Source organism: Sarcophilus harrisii, chromosome 2, assembly GCF_902635505.1.
Source record: "Sarcophilus harrisii chromosome 2, mSarHar1.11, whole genome shotgun sequence".
In the NCBI taxonomy this organism is placed as follows: Eukaryota; Metazoa; Chordata; class Mammalia; order Dasyuromorphia; family Dasyuridae; genus Sarcophilus; species Sarcophilus harrisii.
The window spans coordinates 48,667,381-48,692,211 of NC_045427.1; the positions used below are offsets into that span (position 1 = coordinate 48,667,381).

Consider the following 24,831-nt stretch of genomic DNA (forward strand, 5'->3'; position numbering starts at 1 on the left):
CTTCCAAATTTTCTCAATTGTATCTTCTTAATCTAGACTGTCATCCATCCCTAATTTCCCTTTAACCTATCACCTTGTTTTGACTATCCTTCCAACTTCATAACCCTCAGGTATGGGATACATTCTATTAGGTCCTCAGTAATAATTATGATGATAAATCACCCCATCATGTAAGGATTTCTGCTCTCGTTCCTCATTTCTAATTTAGCTAAACTTTGCCATGTCCAGATATGTGTTGCCATAGATTCTATTATTGCTACTTTCTTGAATTGGTTCTCTTGAGACTTTGGGGCATCTTTACTGCTATTCATAGTTATATTTTATGGTATCCAGCATCTATATATATATATTATATATATATAATATATATATAGATAGATATAGATAGATATAGATATATATATATATATATAGTTTTCTTCTTCCTGCCTTCTTTTCAGGTTAAAGCCTTTTTCATTAGATTAGAATGTTTCCTGCAAATACATTAGCAGCTTTTGTTAGGTGAAATGAAACTGTTCTTTTAAGTGCCTGATATTCCTGTAGTCCAATTCAAGGTCCAGAAATCCAAATTCTATCCTCAATTATCTTCTTAACCATTTCTTCATTCACGGAATCTATTTTTCATCTCTGGGTCATTTGCCTCCAAGAAATAATTCTAATAAAACCCCCAAGGTTTTCAGCTTCTTAACCAAATTTTCATTATTTAGGTGCCCTCAGGAAATATCATTTATGCCTATATGAATCACCAAAAAAGAGTATTTTTATCGGCAATTCTTGGGAGGTTCCCTATCACATCTTCCATATATACCCCAAGAAGATAGGTAACTTCTCTTTTGTTATTGGGTTTGCCAAGAGCTAACAAAAGATGATCAACCACCACGGCTTTTCTCTCCATCTTCTGATCCTTCCCAGAAGATCTCCCTCTTCTCACCACCAGTGGATAGAACTGCATTAAAATTCCTTAGAAAACAAGGAATTGGTTCCTCCTCAGAATATCCTGCCTTTCAGGAAGAGGATCTGGTTTGTTTCTTAGAAACAATAGACCTTCTTATTCCCTTTTTCCTCCATGTGACATTCTTTCACTTTTCAACTTTCTGACTTAGATCAAGCATTTCCTCCACTCAAATACTTTCTCTTCTTGATTTATTATCATTGTTTTTATGGTAGGATTTACATACCAAAGCTCCACATGGTGATGAAGTACCCTTCACCATGCTATCCCATTTTTAAGCAGTTGACATCCAAATCTGTTATTCAAACCTTTTTTGAGGAGAATGACACTTCTAACTACCTTACAATTTCACTTGAATGATCTCCTGGCAATTCAACCTTACCATGTACCAAAACAAGTTTATTATAGTATCCCCTAAATCTCCTTCTTCTGGCCACTATCTTCTGTCAATAGCACCTAGATTTCCATATTGATCCGGGCAGAGATAGAGATGGAGATGAAGGTAGATGACAGAGGTAGAAAACTAGCAAAAAACAAAACAAAACAAAACAAAACAAAACAAAAAAACACATTCTCTAGAAGTTTGAATTGTTTTTCTGCCCAATTCTCATAGAATCCTTGAGTTGGAAAAGACCAAAGAAGTCATTGTTAGTCTTAATCAGCTCATGCTGGGTGAAAGGCAGTGACCTAAAATGACCACCTCAGTTTGCCAATCCATAACTTGACAAGGAGATGAAAAGTGATTCCAGGACATTCCTCCTGTCAGATAAAGCTCTTACTTTAAATCTAGCCCACATTTATTCTATATTCTCTTCCTAGTCCAAACACTGCAACGTAGTCTATCCCAAATAGGATGCTTATACGTTGAGTAGTCTTATGATTCTCAGCCAACAGATGCAGATGAGGGCTTCCAGAGGGTAATGGATGGTGACAGCCACCTTGTGGCACTTAATGGCATTACCTCCTGCTTACCTGACCTTCCTGCGTTACCTATTTTAGCTGGTAAACTTTAAAAAAAAAAAGTTGGTGATTTCTTTGTAAGTTGTAAAAAACCACATACCAAACAGAATGTGTTTTATATATTAGAGCCATCAAAAGTTTTTTTTTTTTTTTTTTACTTTGAGATTTCACTTCCCCTTTTGAGATCAAAGACATTAAGGAATTAAGAAAGTTTGGGAGATCTAATTCAACCCCATCAGTTTACAGATGAGGAAACTAAGGTTCAACCAGAGATAAAATGATTTGTCCATGATCACATGACTACATTGTAGTCCTAAGGTTGGAATCTAGGCGTTTTAACTCGAAATCTAAGACTCTTTCCTACACACACACAGACAAAATGGGTGGGTGGATGGATGGATGGATGGATAAGACAGATAGACAGAAACAGACAGACATATAGATAGAAAAGAGACAATCAGGAAATGGGCTGATGTAGCTTGAACTAGCCTAAATAATGCTAACCCAGTTGCTTGGCCGTTTTCCCTACTTGACTGGACTGGCATTAGACACTAGAATTGAGGAGGAAGGCATGTTTTTGTTTTGTTTTCTGAGGGACAAGAGAAAATAAAGTATCAATTTCCCAGCAAGCAAATATCTTGTAACATAAGTTCATCAATCACACATTTAGAGCTGGAAAAAAATGTGAAATCATCTAGCCCATCCCTGAATATTTACAGATAAGTCAGAGAGATTAATAATTTTCCCAAAGTTACACAGCTGGTAAATGTCCAATGTGGGATCTTTCTTACTCCAAGCTCAGTGCTTTATACTCATTGTACCATGCTGAGCCTAATAATTTATATTAGGTTAGTTTTATGTAATTCATAGTATAGTTGCCATGATGCTGTGCAGAGTTGGGATGAGAGGATGTAGTTTTGCAAACAGAATTTGTTCCAACATTTTGCATTCAGTTTCTTTATGGGTAACATGGGGAGGCAGGCTGGTGGAGGACCGGGTGGGGAACCAGAAACTGGGCATAAAATCTGTAGCATTTGGATAGGAAATATCCAGTTGCAAGGATGAGTCCTTTAAACCCAATACTGCCACTGAAATTGTGTGACCTGGGTTGTTACTTCATTTCAGAAACCGAGGAAAACTCTATAAATCACTATATTTCCATCTCCCAAAACTCACTCCTGAACATATTTTAAGGGCTGAAGCAGCAGACAGGGACATGGGTCAGAATTGATCTTACAGGATCTCCTGATCCTACAATGCCATTTCCAGAATAAGAATTTAGATTTTGTTTTTGTTTTTGCTGAGGCAATTGGGGTTAAGTGACTTGCCCAGGGTCACACAGCCAGGAAGTGCTAAGTGTCTGAGGCCAGATTTGAACTCAGGTCCTCCTGACTTCAGGGCTGGTGCTAAGAATTTAGATTTTGAAGGAAGCTTCCCCTTTTCCAGCCCAAATGCAGGTGTCCCTGAGGTGACTCCACAGAGTACACGGTGTGATCCAGGAGATTCACTCTGTGGTCTAACTGCTCTAGTCCCTAGAGCTCCGTGCTACTTCCTTTGCTGCTCAAGTTCTCAGAGCAACAGATAATTAAGGCTTTAGGAGATAAGCAAAAATGACCAAAAGAAATTTAGGGAAGACACCCCTGTCCCCATCACAACGTATCTTCCAGAATGGGATACAAGTGCCCTGGGACAGTATTATTTACCCATATTGAAGCGACCTTAACCTTGAACACCAGTGACAAGCAGCCAGTAGTGCTGGTCCACTTATATATGCTTCCCCAAAGCAAATGAAAGACTCAGCTTTACAGGAGTTCTTGAGAAATGCAGTTATAGAGTTGTGTCCATTTCTAGAACCAATATATGAGAAACTGTCCAAAACAGTCGTGCCATTTCCTCCAAGATGAAGCGAACAAATATTGGAGAGTATCAGCAAGAGGCACTAGAATATCATTTCCTAAGCAATGGTTGGGATTATAAGCCTATGGGCTTCAATCCAGGAGTAATGCCAAGTTTTACTGAAATCGAACTCCCCTAATGTTCAATAGCATTAAAGCTACTGTGCTCATAAATACACATTTATTTCATTAGAAATGCATAATTACAGTTCAATAGCATTTTCTCCTAGAAAAGTAGTTTAAGCAACAATTCCATCAAAATTGTTAGTAGTCTTTTTTTTCAAATACCTATTTTCATTACACTGAACAGAAAAACACTTAGCCAAAGGCCTTGGATACTTACACTCATTTTTTTTCCAATTTTTTTTCTTTTTGTTATAAACACCATAGCAAATTAAAAAAAGCCATTTAAACAATGAAAAATATTTTAGTTCTTGATTTTTCTATATGTAGTAAAGTATCTGCTCCGTGCTTGCATCCATCTTTCTCTAGACTCCCAACAGTATATGACTCAGAAGAATGGGAAGTGCTGCTGGTGGGGGGATGTTAATTTATTTTTGAACTTTTGATTTCGCAGGAGAATTTTTTTTGTCCTTGGAGGAGGATTTCACTGTCTGTAAGTGCACTCTAACAGAATATATATATATATATATATGTGTGTATATATATATTGACCTCCCATGCATTAAACCATGAGGACAACATGGTTTCAGAACAATGATCATGTACAGGGGATCGACAACCAGAAAGGCTGGTGATCATTTCCCCCTTAGGTCTCTAGATGGAAGCCACAGCCAATCAGCACAGCCAGGACAACCGGATCCACAGCACCTGGGTCCTCATTTCTGGCTCACTGGATCTGGATGGCACCATGTTCAATCTGCATTTCTGGCTGGATGGTGGATTGAAGGGCGTCCGTGCTCTAGAACAAATTTTTAGAAAGGACATCTATCAGGATACAACCACAAAAGTAACTAAAGAAATAGAACTAAATCACCCTCAGACCCCTTTGTCCCCAATACAGTAAGAACTCAAAGGGCTTGGAGACTGCAGCTTGTACAACTACTTTTATTTGTTAGGGTCTCTGACAATCTATTTATTTAGTTCTCTCTCTTTTTGCACTATGTTTTCATGCAAAGTTAACACCACTACATTAACAGAATGCTTGGGCAAGACATTGATCCTCTGTCTGCCTCAGCTTCCTCAATTGTAAAAAAGGTAGAATAATAATACTTACCTCTCAGGGCTCTTATAAATGAGATAATATTTGTAAAATACTTAGCACACTGCCTGGCAAACAGCAAGAATTAGGTAAATGCTTATTCTCTTCCATCTTTCCTGATCCTGTCCTATCTAGATGACATAATCCATTTTGTCAATTACTTTCTTAAAAATACCTCATGCCCATTTCCATCCAATATTCTTATTTACCTGACAAATACATTTAGACTTTTAAAATCAATATATGGTAACTATAGAAACACAAATATAACTTTAAAAAAACTTAAGCCTGTGGGGTGCCTTGGCAAGGGACTCCAAAGATAAAGAGAAATTCTTGAAATACACATAGTGATTTTCAAGAAATGAGACAGGTTTTCTTGAATAAAAATAAGAATAAAAGCTAACATTTAGATGGAACTTGGAAGATTTGTGAAGCATTTTGTACAGATATTATCTCATTTGAAGGACAGAGGACTATAGACTCAATGCCAGTAGAGACCCAATTCAATTCCTTCCATTTCTAGATTGGGAAGGATAGTAAGAGAGAAGGGGGGGGGGGGGGGCGAAAGAGAGAGAGAAAGAGACAGAGACAGAGAGAGAGAGAGAAGGAGAGAGAGAGATAGCCCCTGTCCTCCAGGAATCTACATTCTTAGCACAGCCAGAGGGAGAGGAGCCTACTTCCCCAACATTACAGAAGGACTGCTGAACATGATGCTCTTAATAGTGATGGAGAAGAGAGAGCACACATGCCAAAGGAGCCTGAAACCTACAGGGAAACCAGGGTGCTGCAGTGAGGAGCAAAGGGTGGGGGGAGAAACCTCCTGCTATAAGTGACCTGAACATAGGAGACAGGTCAGAAAGAGGCTGGAGCCAAGGACACACTGTCCCAAATAAGACCACCGATAGTAATGTTACCACTGCTATCATTAAAAGTAACATGTTTTATCATTGTCATAATAGCTAATGTTTACGTCATACTATAAGGTTTGTGAAATACATAATAATGTTACCTCTTTTCATCCCTACAAGGAAGCAGATACTCTTTATTATCCCTGACATGACTTGTTGAGGTCACACAGCTTGGAAGTGTCTGAGGCAAGACTAGAACTCAGGTCTTCCGTGTCTGTGGTCTACCCTCCCTAGCTTGTTCCTAGGCTTTAAAACTAGAAGGATGATCACAGCTTGTTTTTAAAAATAAGATCACCTGAGACGCACAGGAAAGAAGGGATCTGTGTCATCCATGGAAGGTAGGCTAGGAACAACCAGGATTTGAGCTGAACTCTCTGATGTCAAAGCCCTTTCCCCAGCAGACAGTCTAAAAGGGCATATTTCCCATGCTCATGTGTGAGATGGGAGCGGGGACTAGTTAAATTATAATGACCCTCAGAAGATAAGTAGGAATTTTCGGGCACCCACAGCACCCAGGACTGAACATTTATAACTAAAATAAGTTTAAAATTTCAAAATGACATAGGCTTCTTCTGACATGTTAAAAAAAAAATCCTCAAAAGAATATTTGGAATAAGAAACATTTAAAGAAGTTAAGTAAAACAATTTCAACATCTGTTTTTGAAGATGTCTGTGCTCCTCCTTGAGTGTGAGAAAAATATGCCCCCGATAACGATGATGGGCCAATGGAATTGAAGATGGCTGGCCTCCCAATGACTTCACAAGTATCAGTTTCATTTCATTTTTGTAAACAAAATAACCAAGTCATCATGCAGACTTTGGATGGAGCTATCCTATTAAGAGTACAAACTATCAAATTAAATAACTGTTTGAATGTAGAAGGGACTGTGTGAACCCTTATGTTCCTGGGTGTGAAAATCATATAGTAAAAATACAAAAAGAAAATATTTTTTCCTACTGAAATTGCAAGTTTAGCTTTTTGATCTACTAAGTGAATTGCACTAAATTGACAAAGCCTATGTAAAACCCACTGGCCATGTGAAATCATACCAAACACAGATTCTCGTAACGTATCTTAGCAGAAGGAATACTTTAATGCATGTTGTAAGGCTGAAATAAATGTCAAAGTCTGGAGTCAGAAAGACCCAAGTTCAAATCATCCCAGACACGTACTAGCATGGCTGCCTTAATAGAACCTACCTCTCGGGACTGTTGTGAGATTAAATGAAGGAATACTTGTAAAATGCTTTATAAACTTGAAAACACCATGTAAATCATTGTCACCATCACCATCATTGTCAATTTTATCTCCAAAGGAAATTGTATAATATAATTGTATAATCCCTTCCTGTTTCTTTTGTGCCCCACTGCAACGTCTCTTGTTTGCTTCAATTTCTTTGTAAAATGGGATTCATGAAAGCACCTACCTCGTAGAGGTGTTCTGAGAATCAACTGAGATGTTTACAAACTGCTTAGTACAATGCCTGGCTCATAGCAGATACTTAATAAATTCTTATTCCACTTTCATTCCTTCCCTTTCCCCTGATGCACCTCTTATGCTGTAATAGATGCACACTAAATATTTGTTGTTGTTGAGAAAAGTGTTCTAGATGTTTCAAATGAGAGCATTTTACACTCTCAATGACTGAATTAAGGCAAAGAGGATGTGCAGCTTCCTAAAAGTAAACAGAGGGAAGCTAAATGGTGCAGTATAAAGGCTGTCAGACAGGAGTCCTGAAGATTCATCTTCCTAAGTTCAAATCTAGCCTATACATATACTAGCTGTGTGATCCTAGGCAAGTCACTTAACCTCATTTGCCTCAGTTTGCTCATTTGTAAAATGAGCTAAAGAAGGAAATGGCAAGCCACTCCAGTATCTCTGCCAAGAAAATGTGGTCATAAGACAGACGACTAAAAAATGACCAAAAAGATAAAAAAAACTTTAAAATATTTATAGGAAATTTCTTCCAAATTCTGATTATCAGCAAATGATATTGATAATTACTAATTAAATACTTGCTATTTATTTATTAATTGCTAAATAATTATAAAATAGTGACTGATACTACTAAAGAGGCTATTATAAATGCCTATTCTCTTCAAATAACAACTGAGCACTGGAAAGGAAAAGCAGCTTGAAAAAATAATAAATGTACTAGCTCTGGAGTGGGGGGTAATCTGTGTTCAAATCCCACTACTCTCCGTTATCTATGTGACTCTGAGCAAATCATTTCCCTTTTTTTCCCAGTTTTTCCATCTGTAAATGAAGGAGGTGATTTAAAAGATCTCTAAGGTTCCTTCCAAGCTCTAAAGCCTATGAAATTCCACGAACATTTGTATGCAGTCCTCTATAGTCAGACACATGAATTTAATATTAAATCCTAATATGTAGTAATTAAATATAAGATTTAGAGTCAAGAGTGACTTCTCAGGGAGTTTCCCTTACCTATCTCCCTAATTAAAAAGACTATTGAATTTCAAACTTTGGTCTAAATATAAGATTGACAGAAAAAGAGCTGAGCATATTCAGGAAATTAGCAAAGTCAAAAGATCAGAAGAATCTAGATGGCAGAGATAATGGGAAGACACACTAAGTGTACTGTCCTCTGTCAATCATAATAATACTCTGGAAAGCAATTTGGAATTATGCAAAAAAAAAAAAAATTCCACTGGTAGGTATATATACCCCGTCAAGGAAGTCAATGATAAGAAGAAATTTCCCACATATGCCAAAATATGAAGAACAACCCTTTCTGTAGTAGCAAAGAACTGGATAATAAATTAGACATCCTTCAATTAGGGAATGGCAAAATAAGTGTGTTGTACAGGATGGGATGGGATTATTTAACTAAGAAATGATAAATTCAGAGAACACGAAAGGACTTGATATAAAATGGACCAAGAAATGATGACAACAATGTATATACGAAAGAAAAACTACAAAACAATCAAAAGTGAATGTTGTAAAATTAAAAAGAATAAAGATAGCCCAAAAAAAGAGATAAAAGAAGATGCTCCATCCACTCTCTCTGGGGGGAGGTATATAAGTGCATAACACCACAGATTTTCAGACTTCTTTGAAGTACTGATTGAAATAGCTGGGTTTCCCTCCTCCCCCCCCCCCCACCCTTTTCCTCTTTTTCTTTTTTTAAAAAATATCATTTGGGGGCAGCTAAGTAGCCCAGTAGATAGAGCAACAGCCCTGAAGCCAGAAGGACCCGAGTTCAAATCTGCTCTCAGACACTTAACACTTCCTAGCTGTGTGACCCTGGACAAGTCACTTAACCCCAATTGCCTCAGCAAAAAAATAAAATTAAATTAAAATTTTAAAAAATATATCATTTGTTATATTTGCTCTGTGGGAAAGGACAGGAAGAAAAGAAATTCTAGTGATGTAAAAGAGCAAATCAAAAATATTAAAGTATATATTTTAAATGTGTGTATACACACACAAATACATACATGCATATATACATATGTATATCATATATGTATGTATATATATATATATATATATATATATATATATATATCATTTGATACATATCAAAATTAAGATCCTAGATCACAGAATGTAAAACTGGAAGGATCCTTAAAGATTAGTTGTCAGGCCCTTCAATTTATAGCTGCAGAAAAATGACTTAGATAGACAAGGCACCCGGCTTGGTGTCCTACAGAAACTTTTGACCTCAGCCCTCCTTCTCTCAGTCTAGCAGTTTCTCTATTACATCAATCTACCTCTTCTCCTTGGGGGAGACGAGAGCTACTTTATAAGGACTACATGTCTTCTTTTTCATACATAGATTCCTCTCCTTAACTTTGTATTAAAGAAAAACATTTTCAGCTTTATGATGGTTTTTTTTTTCACCATTTAGTTTATTCTTCTACCATGTTTCACATTCCTTTCCAGTTTATCTTGAGTGTGGTATAAATCTTTGCGGTAAACCACACTATTAAAACTTAACACAATGCAAAGTGTCACAAGTGTCTTTAGCTATTGTTGCCAGTCATGTGGGGAACAGATGCATGTGCTTAGAAATGGGATAAATTACCCACTCTGTAGCATATGAGATAAGTAGAGGTTAAAACAAACAAACAAAACACACCCAAACCTCACTGATATCCAAAGATTCTCTTAAATTCACCACTAATATGGGGAGGAGGGGTGTTTTTTCAGAGTTCCAAGGCAAAATGAGAGTTGGCATTGAAATGAATGCTTCACTAAGACCGGGCCCATGTTTTGCTGAATATACAAGAAGTTACCAAACAAACTGTGTGTACTTAATTATTATCTAATACTCTATAAAATATTCATGAATTTGGTGGAACATTTAAAAATAAAATTCTTAAACTTTAAAACACCACAAAAATTACAAATGAATATATTGTTAAAGTGACCTAGAACAAATGTCAATAAATGTTATTTTAAATCCTCAACAATTAAAGACAGAATTTTATTTTTTGTCAATAACGTGATCCTGAATAAGTGTGTGTCACGTGTGCCAAGAAGCAAACATGTAAAAAGCTCCCATATCCAAAAAAATCAGAAAAAAAGCAGAGAGAAACATTAAATCTATAGAAAAGATGAGCAGATGAAGGGAAGTATCTGAGTTAATTAGAACAAGGAAACACACAATCCTGAAAAGAGTTCTGGGTTTTCTATCTAGGCACTACTACTTACTACTTTTGTGATTGTATCCCTGGTTCTGTTTCCTAACCTTTGACATGAAAGGGTTGGACTAGAAGATTTTTATGGTCCATTCCGGCTCCAAAAATTCTATGATTGGATCATATATCAATTTGAGGTAGTGCCTTCAATGGCAGGAGCTAGGATTGTGGGTAGCAGTGAAGGAAGGAAAGGAAGAGGGATGGAGGGATGGTGAGAGGGAGGAAAAAAGGGAAGGAAGCAGAAGGAATTAAGTGCTTAGTATCTGACAGGCACTATCAGAGCCAGGAACATGCTTAAATTAGTTTCGGGGTGGATAGGGAATTAGACTGAAGTCAACAACTCATCTGATCATGCAAAAGTACTTGGGAACTGAAGATCAGCCTTAAACAACAAAAGACAGGAAACAGGTGGGTAAAGAGAAACTACAGCATACACAAGAACTGGGGTCAGGATTGACAAAGAATCACACTAGCAAGGAAAATAAAAAGTAGAAAACAAAGTACACAATGAAAAGGAGAGTAAACAGCAGGGGAGAATAATGAAGCAAAAACAGATTTGAAGACTTGGCACCAAGGACAATTTGAGTCTAAGAAAACTTTTTATTTTATTTAGAAAGCTTCTATTGTACTTTTTTATTTTTTTGGGGGGGGGGAGGGAGAGATGGGGATGAGGAGTGGGAAAATGAAACTGGATCTCCCTGTCTTACCGAGGCTGGAAGTAGAACAGTCACTCGGGCTCAGTACCAGAGCTGAATGTCATTTAAGCTCTGACCAGCTCCACTTCTGACGCTGGCCAGTTGGGCTGTCTTCCAGGGGCTGACCCTATTGATATAGGACTGAGTGTGAACAGCCCGTGGACTCTAGTCCTACTGTCACTCAGAACTCTTGCACTCAGGTGATCTGGTAGCCTCAGCTTCCCTCCCTACCCATCTCTAGCTGGATAGAAGTGAGTACCAACATGCCCAGCTTTTTATATGTTTTTGAATAAAAAAAGGAGTTGAAATTAAGACTTGGATAGTTTAGGGGCTGCAACTGGAAGTGCAGATAAGTGGGTGTCTAGTTAGAGCAAAAATGTGGGAAAAGAAATAGCAAAATATTATTAGATTTGATGGGAATACAGGACACTGTCACAAATAAACTTGAACAAAATTGTTAAACAGTCTCTTCCAAGCTGTAATTCTGTTATGTTATGAATCATAAGGCAAAAACTAATCAATGTCTAAAATGCCTACCTATCTGCACATAGGCTGGACCTATTACCCAGAGGTGCTGAAGGTCATGGATATGGGCAAAATGTTTTAATTTTCTAAAAATGGCAAAAAAGAGTCAGGGAAGTCAAAGACTGCTGAGGGAGTTTGCCACTGATCCTCAGAAAAATCCTAGGACAGGACAGGCAAATGGGGATTAAAGTGATAAATGGCCTTTGAGGTCTCTTCCAACTTTAGGAAGAACGATCGATGACTCTATGATTAAATGGATAATTTGTGAACACTTGGGGAATCAGTGATTACTAGGAGTCATACCAAACTAACCTCATTTCCTTTTCTTTGCAAGTTTTCCAGATGACTACATTAGACAAATGCTATCGAGACATACATCTGGAATTCAGCAAGGTATCAATGAAGATTCTCCCATGATATTCCCTGCGGGCAATGTGGAGAAGTGCAGGCTTATGGTACGGACAATTGGATGAAGTAGACTCACAATGCTCAAATCAAGATAATGAGTGAATGAACAAAAACATATTTATTAAGCACTTACTATGTGACAGGCACTGTACTAAGCATTGGAAATACAAATACAAAAGGCAATAGTCCCTACCCTCAAGGAGCGTACATTCTAGAAGGGGAAGACCACACATACAAGAAAGGAACAGTGAATGGAGCCATAGAACAATCATAGGATTGACAGAAGCTTTGCAGGCATGGTAATGTGGGTTTATTTTATTACCAGAGTGAGAGATAGAAAGGGGATAGGTGTGGGGAAGGCAGCACTTGCATGGCCACAGCATGAAAGAAAAGCAGAGGGGTCTGGGTCAGGCTAGAGATGGTGATGTGCTACAATCAGAAGCCCGGCCCCCAGGGCGGAAGCTGACATGCTGGGCTGGAGGTGAAGGCTGAAGCGCAGGACCATGGTGGGAAGATGGCCGTTGAGCAGCAGCGAGGGGGTCTGAGTCGGGCTAGAGATGGTGAGGTCTCACCAACCAGAAACCCAAGGACCCGTGACAGGAGCTGAAGCACTGGGCTGAAGGTGAAGACTGGAGCATAACTGATCCTCAGAAAAATTCTAGAATGAATTATTAAATGGATAATCTGTGAGCACTCACTCAGGGAAGCAGGCATGAGTTCACTAACTCATGCCAGAATAACCTTATTTGATTTTATAACTAGATGAGTGTGTTAGGCTAATGCACCGAGACATAGGTCTGGATGACTGCAAGGTGGCCTCTGCAGGCAAGATGGGGAAATGCAGATGGGAGGGTGAGATGTCAGCCGGGATGGCCATCTCAGCGGATTGGTAAACATGTATTATGTATTAAGTACTGACTCTACCTCAGGCACTGGGCTAGGCACAGGAGGGAGGGGGCCCATAAAGCAGGAGGAAGGAGCTCCCTGTCTGATGGGAGAGGACAAATAAAACGAGATACAATATGTGTGTGTGTGTGTGTGTGTGTGTGTGAGAGAGAGAGAGAGAGAGAGAGACACCAGAGGTTAGTTTAGGGAGAATCCCCTGGGCAGCTGAATGAGGATGGAATGATTGCTGGAATCCAGGGGAGCAGCAATGTGGGCCCACAACATGTAAAAAAGTGAACAGATAACAGAGATGTTGTGAAGATCAAAACACCATGCTTTGGCAATGTCATGCAGGCAGGCAGAAGAAATGCAAGTGAGGAGCTGAGAATGACATAGGGTTATGACATGGTGGAGCACCGGAGAAGGATGGGAAAGTAGGACAGGAAGAGGAACTGAAAGAATTGGGCGGGGAGGAAGTGCAGAGAAATAATTGTGTCAGTTTTGACACGCTGAGTTTGATACATCTACAGAATATACAATCTGAGATGTCCAAACAATATCATCGACCCTGTTCTGTTCAACTTTTTTTTCAATGACTTGGACTAATGATATAAAGTATTTATCAAATTTGTGAATCACATGAAAGGGATAGCTGCCACATTAGATGATATTTCATCCTTACTAACTGGATTAGATGAAATGGTCATCCATCACTGTCAAGTCCCACACTCACATTTAAAAACATCAACTATTCCACCAATCGAGGATGGAAGAAGTAGGGTTACATAGAAGCCATGAGAAAATGAACTGGGCTTTTAGTTCATCATACGCTCAATCATTCCAGTGTGACATGACACACTAAGAAAGCCAAGTTGATCTTTGGCCATATCAGCAGAAGTAAAGCATCCAGACAAAGGGAAGCAATTGTTTTGTTCCAGTCAAATCAACAAAAATTTCCTCCACATTATATTAGCCTTTGTACTGGTGAAACCATCTTGAAATATAATGTTCCCTTCTGGAGGTCATGTTTTTAAACCAATTAGGACGTTTGTTGAAAAAGTTGTATGGGATGATACTGACAAAACAACGTCAGAGTGAATACCATGTGAAAGAACTGGAAATATTGAGCCTGAAGAAGAGAACACCTGGTAAATGGGGTAATAGTTACTGTCTTCAAATATTAGAAGTGCTGTGATGCACAAGAAAGGCTAAGGTTTATCTTGGATGGCTTAAGTAGACTGAACTTGGGCCAGTGACAGAAGCTCATCAATCTTTGGAAAAACTCAGCGACAATTAAAAGTCTCCCCCAGATGAAATGGATCTGCTCAAGAGATGGTGAGTTTACTGTCACTAAAGATATCAAGCTGAAGTTGGCTGAGTACTTGTTGGAAATGTCATAGAAAGGACTCATGCACAGGATAAAGTGGGCTAGATGAGCTCTCGGGTCACCTCCAAACTGGAAATTCTATTTATTTGGGTCAGGAGGACAACAAGAAGGTAATTTCCCACCATCTGAAGCAGTACCGTTTGACTGTTAGTCAAGTTAGAAAGTATAGTCAAGTTGAGGGGACAATCCCAGCAAAAGAGGCCTCACCCAGGGTCTCAACTGAGGCAAGAAAAAAACCAAAGTCAATGACACGAGGACTTAGCTAGTGTTGGAAGATGGAATAAAATTTTCATCAAGGGGAGACTAAAGGGAGAAAGAATCTGAGACCCAAGGTCAAAAGATATGAAATAAGGATGAGGAGACAGAATATCCTGGACTGGACCAGCGAGGACTAGTTAGAGAGGAAGACACAAGACAGTGGAACCACGTAAACCACATGTGACAGATAGACTGGAAGTTGGCTGGGACCTGCGGGGGAGCAGGCTCCTTGGAGCCAGCAGGGTCTGACAATGTTAAGGACTCAAACCAAAACAAAAATCTTAATGTGATAGATTTGATGTGATTTGCCTTTTGATTTTTGCAAAATCAGAATTTGGTTAAATACAAAGGACTTGCAGATTTCATTATGAAGTCTCTGGAAACCCATCAACCCTGCCATGATACATCCCTCCACCTCCTTTATAATGTACCCACTTCCAATAGGGGAGAAGACATACTTGATTCGTGGCTGAGTGGTCAGTCACTGGGGCCAGTTGGACATACTGGACCTGGATATCACTTCCCTGGAGAGGTGACCCATCGACTCCTGCAGTGGCCGGATCAGCAGAGGCTAGTGCTATCAACTGGGCACCTTGTAACACCTGCAAAACAACCCAGAGAACAAATTGTAAATAAATATACAAGCAACACCTGCAGGTAGAACTGAGATATGAAAGGGAAGACTATTAATGATATTAAATAATAAATATTTAGGCAAAAAGATTTCATTTTAATTCCAAATAAACACCTAGAGTCCAGTTATATTTTACTTAATGGTAGCTCAATAGAACTGAACACTCTTCAGTCATTAGGTATAGCACAAAACCTCTAAAGAAATGGTCCTATCCCTGCAATTATTCTTCTCCTCCCTGGTAGCATGCCAACCACGGTGCTCTCATCAGCCTCATTTGTCATTCGCTGTTTCTTTCTGGAATGAGGTCTGAACTCATCTGAATCGTCACTAAAAGAGTTAATATTCAGCACACCTGGAACCATTTATTTTTCTTACTGTCCCATTACACAACAGAATACTGCATTCCAAAAACAGCACTACTAAGCAAAAGAATCAAATGATCCCAAGGGATGATGCTAAATACTTCTGGGTTCAAGTGCATTTCTTAAATTATTTTTAAATGACATTTGGCTGGTACATATTTTTTAAAAAAATAAAAGACACACACACACACACACACACACACACACACACAAACTGTTCACTATATAACCTCTCCTGTACCAGACATACACACAAACTCCCATTACTGTTGAAGGTATTAAATCCACCATATTGTGCAGGAAAAGGATAAACTACATTTAAAGCTTTATGGGAAAAACACAAGGCCAGGACTTCCAAAAAAGAGGAGCAGTAAGTCAAAGAATGTTCATGGAAAGCTCACAATACAGATGATGTAGTACTGTGTGGCTATGTGCATTGTAATATAAAAGAGCCAAGCTGGTTTTATTTCCCCAAAGCCTTCAAACTACACTGTCAATGATGCATGAAACATACATGTGGTGAATTCATAACATTAAGTAAAGAATTTGTATATATTATTTTTCTTTTGAAACTTTTTCCAAATGGCAAGGTCATATTTGAAATCTTTGAGAAAGGGATAGGGGAATAAGTTTAGGTGTCTATTGAGACTTCATTAAGAGGTAGCCACTAGGGTTATTAGTGGCTTTCTGGTAAGGAAACCTGCAGCATCCTGGTGCTGACAGTCTACCCCATTATTTAGAGGGGAAAGAAAAAAAAAAAAGGAATGAAAAGAAAGTAGGTTGGATTTCAAGAAACTCACAGTCTAGTTGGTGAGGAAAGACAAAAAAATAGGGAGAGATATACGGACTAGAAGGCTAAAAGATCATTAGTGAAAATTACACTAGAAATATCATAACTAAATCAAATGACCAGTAGATGCCATGAATTCAAAGGAAGGAGGGAGCAATTCATTGCTTAAGAGCCCTTTGGAAAGGTCTGGTGAAGGAGGGGGTAGGAGGAATTGTATAATAAATAGATCTAAAATCTAGAGGAAAATGTATTACTCGCTTGGAGAAATGTGGCTAGGTGAGTACTGGGTATTATAGAAATGTGTCCTTGAACACACATAGTTTGTGCTGCTGTCCTGATTTAAATAAATGTTCAACTTTGGATCAGTAGAAATTTCATTGTTCTCAGAACTTAATGGAAAAATAGGCAAATGTCTCTACCCAGCATGGATTCCATCTGTTATAATACAAAACACTGTATGTGGAAAGTTATTCCTCCTCCAAAAGCAGGAGCTGGAAGTATCTGAATTTCCATGAGTTTTCCTCTGCTCTTTTTCTATGGCCAGTTCTTAAAAATTCTCATTAAAAAACTCCCTGGTAGACTCTACTCCAGTCACCAAAGGAATGCTTGGGTTGAAGAGTCTTTCTAGGAGCATGCAATGCCACAGGGAGGTCCTCAGGGCACGAGCAAAATACAATGATAGGGAACACAAAGCAGAGTTCTGAGATGGCTAAAGATGTTCACAGGTCGACTAATGCAGAGCAAAGGAAGACAAAACATATCACAAACAAAGCTACAAAAGAGCTGAGGTGGGTGTGCCTGAGCAAATTAGGTGAAGAAAGAGCTGGGGGGTGGGGTGGAGGAAACAGTAGGGGGAGGAGAAGGGTTTCTTGTTTGCCCTTCATTCCCAAAGAGCACCATGCCATCGGGAGGTGAGTCAATATCACACAAGTGAATTGGATTTCAGGGACAGAGGGCTGTGCAAAGTTACTGCTAGCCTCACTTTCCCCTCCAGAGCCATTTGGGTCTAGTGGCCAAATACAGATCAGAATGAATGGAGATGGCCCTGAATAAAGGAGGAGGAGGAGAAGAAGGAGGAGGGGAAGAGGAGGGAAAGAGGGAAGGAAGGAAGGGCCCACTTATCAGAGCGAGGGGTAGCCAAGAGAAAAATTCAAATTTCAATGGGTTGTAGGTGGTCAAAGAAAAAGAAGGAATTAGGAGGAGAGAGAAGGGCTGTCATCAGAGCATTTTATCTTTAAATGACATGCATAATCATATCCAAATTGGCATTAACTTAAAATTTTTTTCCTGAGTTTGGTATGTTTGGGGAGCTTTCCCCCCCCTATTCAGAAGGATTCAACTGACAGCTAATTTCACTGAAGCTTACTTGGATGAAAGAAAAAGGTGGACTACACCCAAATTATGGTCCATATGCCCCACCCATGTCCTTCAAAACAGGAATCCCAATTCACATTGGCTCATACTCACACATACTGATCTAGTACACAAGTTCACAATTATACATCCTATGCTGGCTTGTATGATTCCTGAGAAAGCTGCCACCAGAAAAAGAGGAGGAAATTTTCCAGTTTCAACTTTTTTTTTTCCCCTTCTCTCAAGTATGTGAACACTGTAACTGGTTTGGAAATTATGTGTTTCATCCTCTGCATGGCCATTTACTGTTCTGATTGCACCAACTTAAGGAGGTCAGTCAGCTGCCCTGGATGGGTTTACCATTAAAAATATATTTGAAAATCTATCTGAAAAGAAGATGAAATCCAGTGCAAGCTAACACAAGCATAAATCTCTCTACAATTACTGAAATGAGCTAAATTACAGTGGGTGCATTATTATAATCTAAGGTGTAGTCTCTGGAACCAATCTGAAAGTCCAGGGCATTTGGACTTGGATATAAATAGCCAGTCAGGATTACAAAAAATTTTGGTATAACCCAGAATTAAATTTAACCACTAGGAAAGACCAGAGAGGCCCATATCACACTAGGGCCCAACAGGACAGATTTTCAACCTCATTTCCTTAAATCAAATGAAAGAAACAGCAATCAGATAGCATCATGGGGATGGGGAAGAAAGAAAGTCTTCCCTTCATTCTCTCCTCACTCACAAATCCCTCTTGCTCTAGAACAAAGCTTCTTAAATTGTTGATTTCAACCCTATATGGGATTATATAAAATTTCTCAGGCAAAAAGGAATCACAAGAGAAAAAAGTTTAAGAAACCCTGTCGTAGAATACCCAATACTTCAAAACAAACATTTCTTACTTTATTTGAAGAATCTCTTTTAAGCCAAGTTTGGACGTAGGCCCTTTTAAAAATTATTCCTAGGTACATTTCATACACTGTCATTAAAAAGAAAATGTACATACAAATATACTTAAAAATGAACAAGCAGACAAACACTGTCAGATACTTAAATGAAAACCTTGTTTAAAATCAAATAATTTTTTGTTTTTAAAAATGCCCTTTCTTTTTGGCTATACACATTCCAACCAGTTATTTCTATGACAAAGAAGAGAAGTATTCTACAAGCAGCCTGACTGACAACAAGTGTGCTCTGCAGTCTTAACAGAAGGAACGTGGGGATATGGAATCAGAAGACTGGCCTTGGTTCCAGCTCAGATTCTTAAATGGAGAGATAGAGCATAATGTTAGTGGGCTCAGATTACTCATGTGTCAGATGGTAATAACAACCTCCACCCTACCTAACACTCATTACTTTGATGGGATTGATATATCCACAAACATTTATTAAGTGTCTAGTATATGCCTGACAATGGAGATACAAAAGACAATGCAACAATTCCTTTTCTCAAGGAGCTCAAGAGCTCTAAAAGCAGACAACTTGCAAATTTATAAGCATATGCAGAAAAAATACAGAGAATAAAGACAGCAAAAGAGTTAGTTGGGATAGGTCATACTATATTGAAAAAAACATTGTGCAAAGTTAAAAATGCTATACAAACATAATGGATTAAGTTGTACCACTGCCAGTAATTTTTTCAATAAATAAGGATCTTTTCGCGCCCTTTCTAATTATTATAAAAGGCAGAAAGATAGAAATCTCACATAAGAATAAAATGGTCTTGGTTTTCTAAATTTAAAATTCACGGAAATTTGATTGAGACATAATTAATAATAACAAATTCCTATGTGATATATGTTCCTAGTGATGACCAGTGTGTTCCACTGGTATCATCTTGTTTTGGAGAAACTGCTATGTTACCATTATTATGCTTTGAAACTACCTAATATTGAAGTTCTGAAAATTATTCTTCAACGAGGAAGATGTGGCTCAATTCCACCTTCTTGTAGATAAATGTATGGAAATCCAGCAGTAAAAGCTAGACTCTTTAAAAAGAAAAACCTGCCAAACTTTTTTTTTTTTTAACAGAAACTACCAATAACAGTTACTTTCTTCTTTAGCAAGTAATGTTGCAGAACTATATTAATTCAAGGAAATGGCTTAAATTTGGTCTTAGTCTTGTTTGATAAATAGATCTGTTTTAGAACTATGATGTCCAAGACACTTTTCAATCTACAAAAAAGATGCAAACACCAAGAAACAAATGATAATCTTTGTCCCAGAAGGCCAAAGTACATACAGGACACACACAAAGTGGGGCCTAATAGAGTAGATTCTCCTACTGGAATTCACTAATAATAACATTTATTCTTGATGCCAGCTTGGCAACCACCTGTAAGAAACATAAGATCTCCACTTGGAATGAATGTGCTTTTATAAGAAATTTGTTATAAGAATAGCAGAGGAGACAGGTTGGGTGGAAAGTGTACTCAAAATAATGGCAAATGCTCCTATTACTCAGGCATGCCTCTCACTGACCTCAACCCAAATTTTTCCATTGAGAATAGATGTGTGGTTGAAAAATCTTATCTGAAGGATTTATACCTTTTTAAATTTTTGCTCAGCACATTCATATGCTACTATTAAAAAGAAAATAGCACCCGAGGTACTTAAAATGGACAAGGAGGCAAACACTGTCAGATATTCAAATGAGTGCCTTATTAAAAACCAAATAATTGTTGGGGTTTTTTTAAACATCTACGTGGACAGTGAGTCAGTGATTGTAAAGATAAAATTTATTCAGTCACAAAGCTAGTATGTATATGTCCGAGGCAGAATTCAAACCCAATTCCTCCTTATTCTCTGAAGCCAGTTCTCTAACCAAAACTTCAAGGAGGAAAATTAAAATCTTTTTCAAGGAGAATACTCACTTTTTCATTTTCCCTTCCCCACTCTCTACCAACTGTCACTATCCCCTTTTACCAATGCACAACAACATCTCTACTTTTCAGTGTGACAAGGGATACTGAGAGGTATACAATCCAAGCAGAGGCCTTATAGCCTGTTTTAATGAAAAAGTCTTCATTAGAACCCGGGTGTCTTGATTTCCAGTTTAGTACTCTTTCCAATTCAATTTGACAAATACTGATTAAATGATGTGCTGTGTGAGAAGCACTACATCCTACATCTTCTCTGACTCAAGTCAACAAGTATTTATTAGACACCTACCATGTGCCTAGCACTATGCTAAATACTAGAGATACAAAAAAATACCAAGGAAAAAAAATCCCTATTCTCAAGGAGTTCACAGTTTAATGAGGGGAAGACAACCTACATATAATTATGTCACAGACAAGACAAATTAGAGATAATCACACAGCATAAAGAAGAGAAGGTAGGAGTTTAGCTAAGTTTTGAAGGAAGCCAGGGAAGCCAAGAGGTGAAAATGTGAAAGTTGAGAATTCCAGGCATGGGGCACAGTCAATGCAAATGCCTAGAGTCAGGAAATGGAATGTCTTGTGCCAACAACAGCAGCAGCACCATGTCCTATTTCTAGGCCTAACCATTTGCTTTGGAAACAGGTATGTCATAGTGTCTGTCTCTCAGCATATGGGAATATTGGTTATTCTCAGATAGTTTCCATTGTCCTTTCAATCCATTGTTCTCCAGTTCTTCTTCAGTGTTCTTCCTGAGATGCAATTAACTAGAAATGTCCAGTTCACAATGAAATTATGATGTTATTTCAGAAACCACAAGAAAAATGCACAGAACTTGTGTATCTAATGCTTGCTAGATTTCATTGTAGAAATATTTAGTGAAGAATCATTAAAAACTGATACAGAATTTAACGTCATGGAATACTACCACCAACGCTTTGTTATCCACAATGATGGAAGGGACAAGAGCATGAACAATTGAAGCAATGCAATGCAGTGATGGCAGGTTTTTCATTTCATTGAAAAGGACTGGCGGAGGCAGGTCCAAGGAGGCGGGTCCAGGATGGCAGGGCCAAGATGGCGGGGCCAAGGCAGGAACTCGTCTAGCTTCTTCCCCAAACTGCTCCAAATTCCTTTAAATAATGACTCTAAACAAATTTTAGCACATCAGAATATCCCAAAAGATAGTCGAACATTTTTCAGATAAAGGCAACTTAGAAGCTCAGCAGAAAGTTTGGGACAACAATCTGGGGAGTCTAGCATGCAGCCCCAGTGCAGAGCATGCTGGCGCACTCAGAGCCTGACCCAGTCCAGACCCAACCTCTGAATCAGCAGCAGTGCTAGAGGCTTCTGGACCTCTTAACTGGGGCCACTAGGGAGGACCCAGAAGGTCAGCAGAGAGCATCTGTGGCAACAGAATGCATTTGGTTGTTCAGTCCCAGTGCAGACCAACTCAGCAGAGCTCTAGCCCTGGCTCTAGCCCTGGCCAGCACACTAGATCTCAAAAATCTTAAAAAAAAAAAAAAAAAAAAAAAAAAAAAAATTGTAACTGGGGAAAAACATTAAATAAATAAAATGTAAAAATTTAGAAAAAAAAGAAAAGATCTGGGAATTAGGGTTCTCAAAATTTGAGTTAACTAGATTTTGGTTTCACTTGATTTCATTCCTTCTTCTCTTAAACTATTTCTGTAAGCCCTGTAGAATTTTTTATATAATTTATACATACACACACACACACACACACACACACACACACACACACACACAACCTAATTATATAATTTCCTACAGAAAACAGGAAATTAAAGGATGATATCTAAAAAAGAAAACTCACCAGGTAGAGGCTAACTGATCCCTCATTTTGCCCCAATCCCAACTCCCCAAAACGAAGTCCACAAAAGAAACACAAAACAAGTCCTTAAATGTCTAAAGTATTGTCCTGACTCTGAATAGGTTAACCAACTGAAGAACTGAACTGTACTAGGTACATAAGACAAGTCCATTTCTATAGCTGTCCATTTGGTAGAGGCTTGAACAACAAAGATCAATTTACTTATTGAGTTTTCTTGTAGTTCTTTGCCATATAGAAACTAAAAAACAGCAGTTGTAAATAGTGATAGGATTAGAGCTTTGATTCAGGTAAGGATTAATATCCTGCAGAGAAGGAGCATGTTTTTGCCCTTTGGAAATGATTGGGATAACACACCCACTATGGTTTGGCGATTTATTCATCCCTGTGTCCTCCAACCCAAGGGCCATTCTTAATCCCATTCCCTTCCAGGATGGTACTGTTATTCTACAGAAGCCTTGAGGGTTTTTAAGCAGTATGAACAGGTTCTACAGCAATGCACAAGATGGTAAATGAGATTTAGCTGCATCCTTAGTAATTCACCCACATCAACGAGGAAATAATGTCTTAAAAAAAGAGAAATTTAACCTGTTGAGTAAAACACATCAAATGACTTAAGAGATAAACATCTTTGACCAAATTGTTGATTGATAAGATTGAAATATCAATGAATCAATGAGCACTTATAACTTAAGCTACTTTGTGCCAAGCATGGGATCAGACACACAAATACAAAAGTGAGGCTTGAATCTTACTCCTCAAGGAGCTGACATTCTTCTGGGCAGGACAGGAGATGTTAATAAATAAGGAAATATTGGACACATACAAAATGAATATAAAAGGGAGGCTGGTAAGGGAATGGTAATAGAAACTAATAACTGAGAATGAGGTGAAAGAGGAGGCTATTTAACTGTACATAATAGGAAACTTCAAGGAATAGTTGAGGAAGAGGAACATCCAGGCATTGGGGCCCACCTAACAGATATAAGATGAAATTCCCTGCATTTATCTGGAATTTGGAATGTAAAAAGAAAAAAAAAAAAAAAGAGTAAGGTGTAAGGAGCCTGGAAAGGCAGACTAGAGCTACAGTAGCAAATATTTTGATATATCGACATTTGTATTTTATTCTAGACACAATGGGGACCTTCTTGAGCAAGGAAGAGACAGAGTCAGACTTGCATTTTAGGAATATCAATTTGGCAGCTGGGCAGTGGACAAATATGGAAAAGGAGAGACTGGGTTCAGGGTCACTAATTAGGAGGTTACTGCTGAAAGGTGACAAGAATGCTTTATAAAAGAGCACAACCAAATAATAATAAAAATTAAAGAGAATCAAACAAGACTATTGTATATACTCTTTAGGATAAGGATCCTGTCTGATTTATTTTCAAATCTCCCTCAGAACCTAATGTAATATACTGTAGAAAACAAATAATTAAAGCTAATATTATTTGGTATTTTAAAATACCAAATCATTTTTACTATAAAGCAGAAACAAGTACATTCTAAAATATATTTAAAATAGCTTTAGAATATCTTAAATTTTGTTTGTTGCTCAAACTAGAAAATAAAAAATCTACATTAATTGATAGAAACAGAAAATTCCAAGATTTTATATCTTTATTAGTAATTTTACTCAGGGTAATTTTCACTTTTGTCTCTGGTTGTTCCCAGGATTTCTGGGGCAGGGAAAGAAGGGAGACGAGGAAACCTACAGCTAGCTAATGCCATTAGAATGAATACCCTGACACATGGCACCTTACTTGAAAGGCTTCAGAAATCGGCTTTAGCTACATTAAGAAACATCAAGTTGGGCATAAGGCGATGAATTTTTAAAATTTTAAAATTTTCGTTTTATTTTTAATTCATGAAATAAACAAGGATTTTTGTAGCATAGTAGGATAATACTAAATGATGGCACATAAAATTGCAAATCTATTATGTACAATTTTAAAATATAAAATATAAATTTATGATGTACATTTTTTTTTCTATTCTTCCAATACTACCCTAGAGATGGTTACCACTCTTGAAGAATAGTCAAATTGGAGAGGGAGAGTACCCACACTGATAAAATCAGAGATCCAGTATCAAACTAAATATTTAGTTAAAAGCAAGAGTAGGAGCTCCTTGTTTTCTGGCCTTCTCAAATAAGATATTTGGGAAGTGCTTAGCATAGTGCCCGGCACATAGTAG

At 38.0% G+C, this 24,831-nt stretch overlaps 1 protein-coding gene across 10 annotated transcripts in view; it reads right to left on the reverse strand.

The window, feature by feature from the left end:
* Nucleotides 1-3,969: 3,969 nt before the first annotated feature.
* Nucleotides 3,970-24,831, reverse strand: part of BANP (BTG3 associated nuclear protein) — a 232,420-nt gene continuing 211,558 nt past the window's right edge. For all 10 annotated transcript variants that reach the window (XM_023495102.2, XM_023495104.2, XM_023495103.2 and 7 more), the window contains 2 exons: nt 15,222-15,365; nt 3,970-4,729 (listed from right to left, as the gene is read on the reverse strand). In XM_023495102.2, coding sequence (XP_023350870.1) covers nt 4,658-4,729; nt 15,222-15,365 — 216 coding nt within the window. In that variant the 3' untranslated portion in view covers nt 3,970-4,657. The remainder of the gene's footprint in view (nt 4,730-15,221; nt 15,366-24,831) is intronic.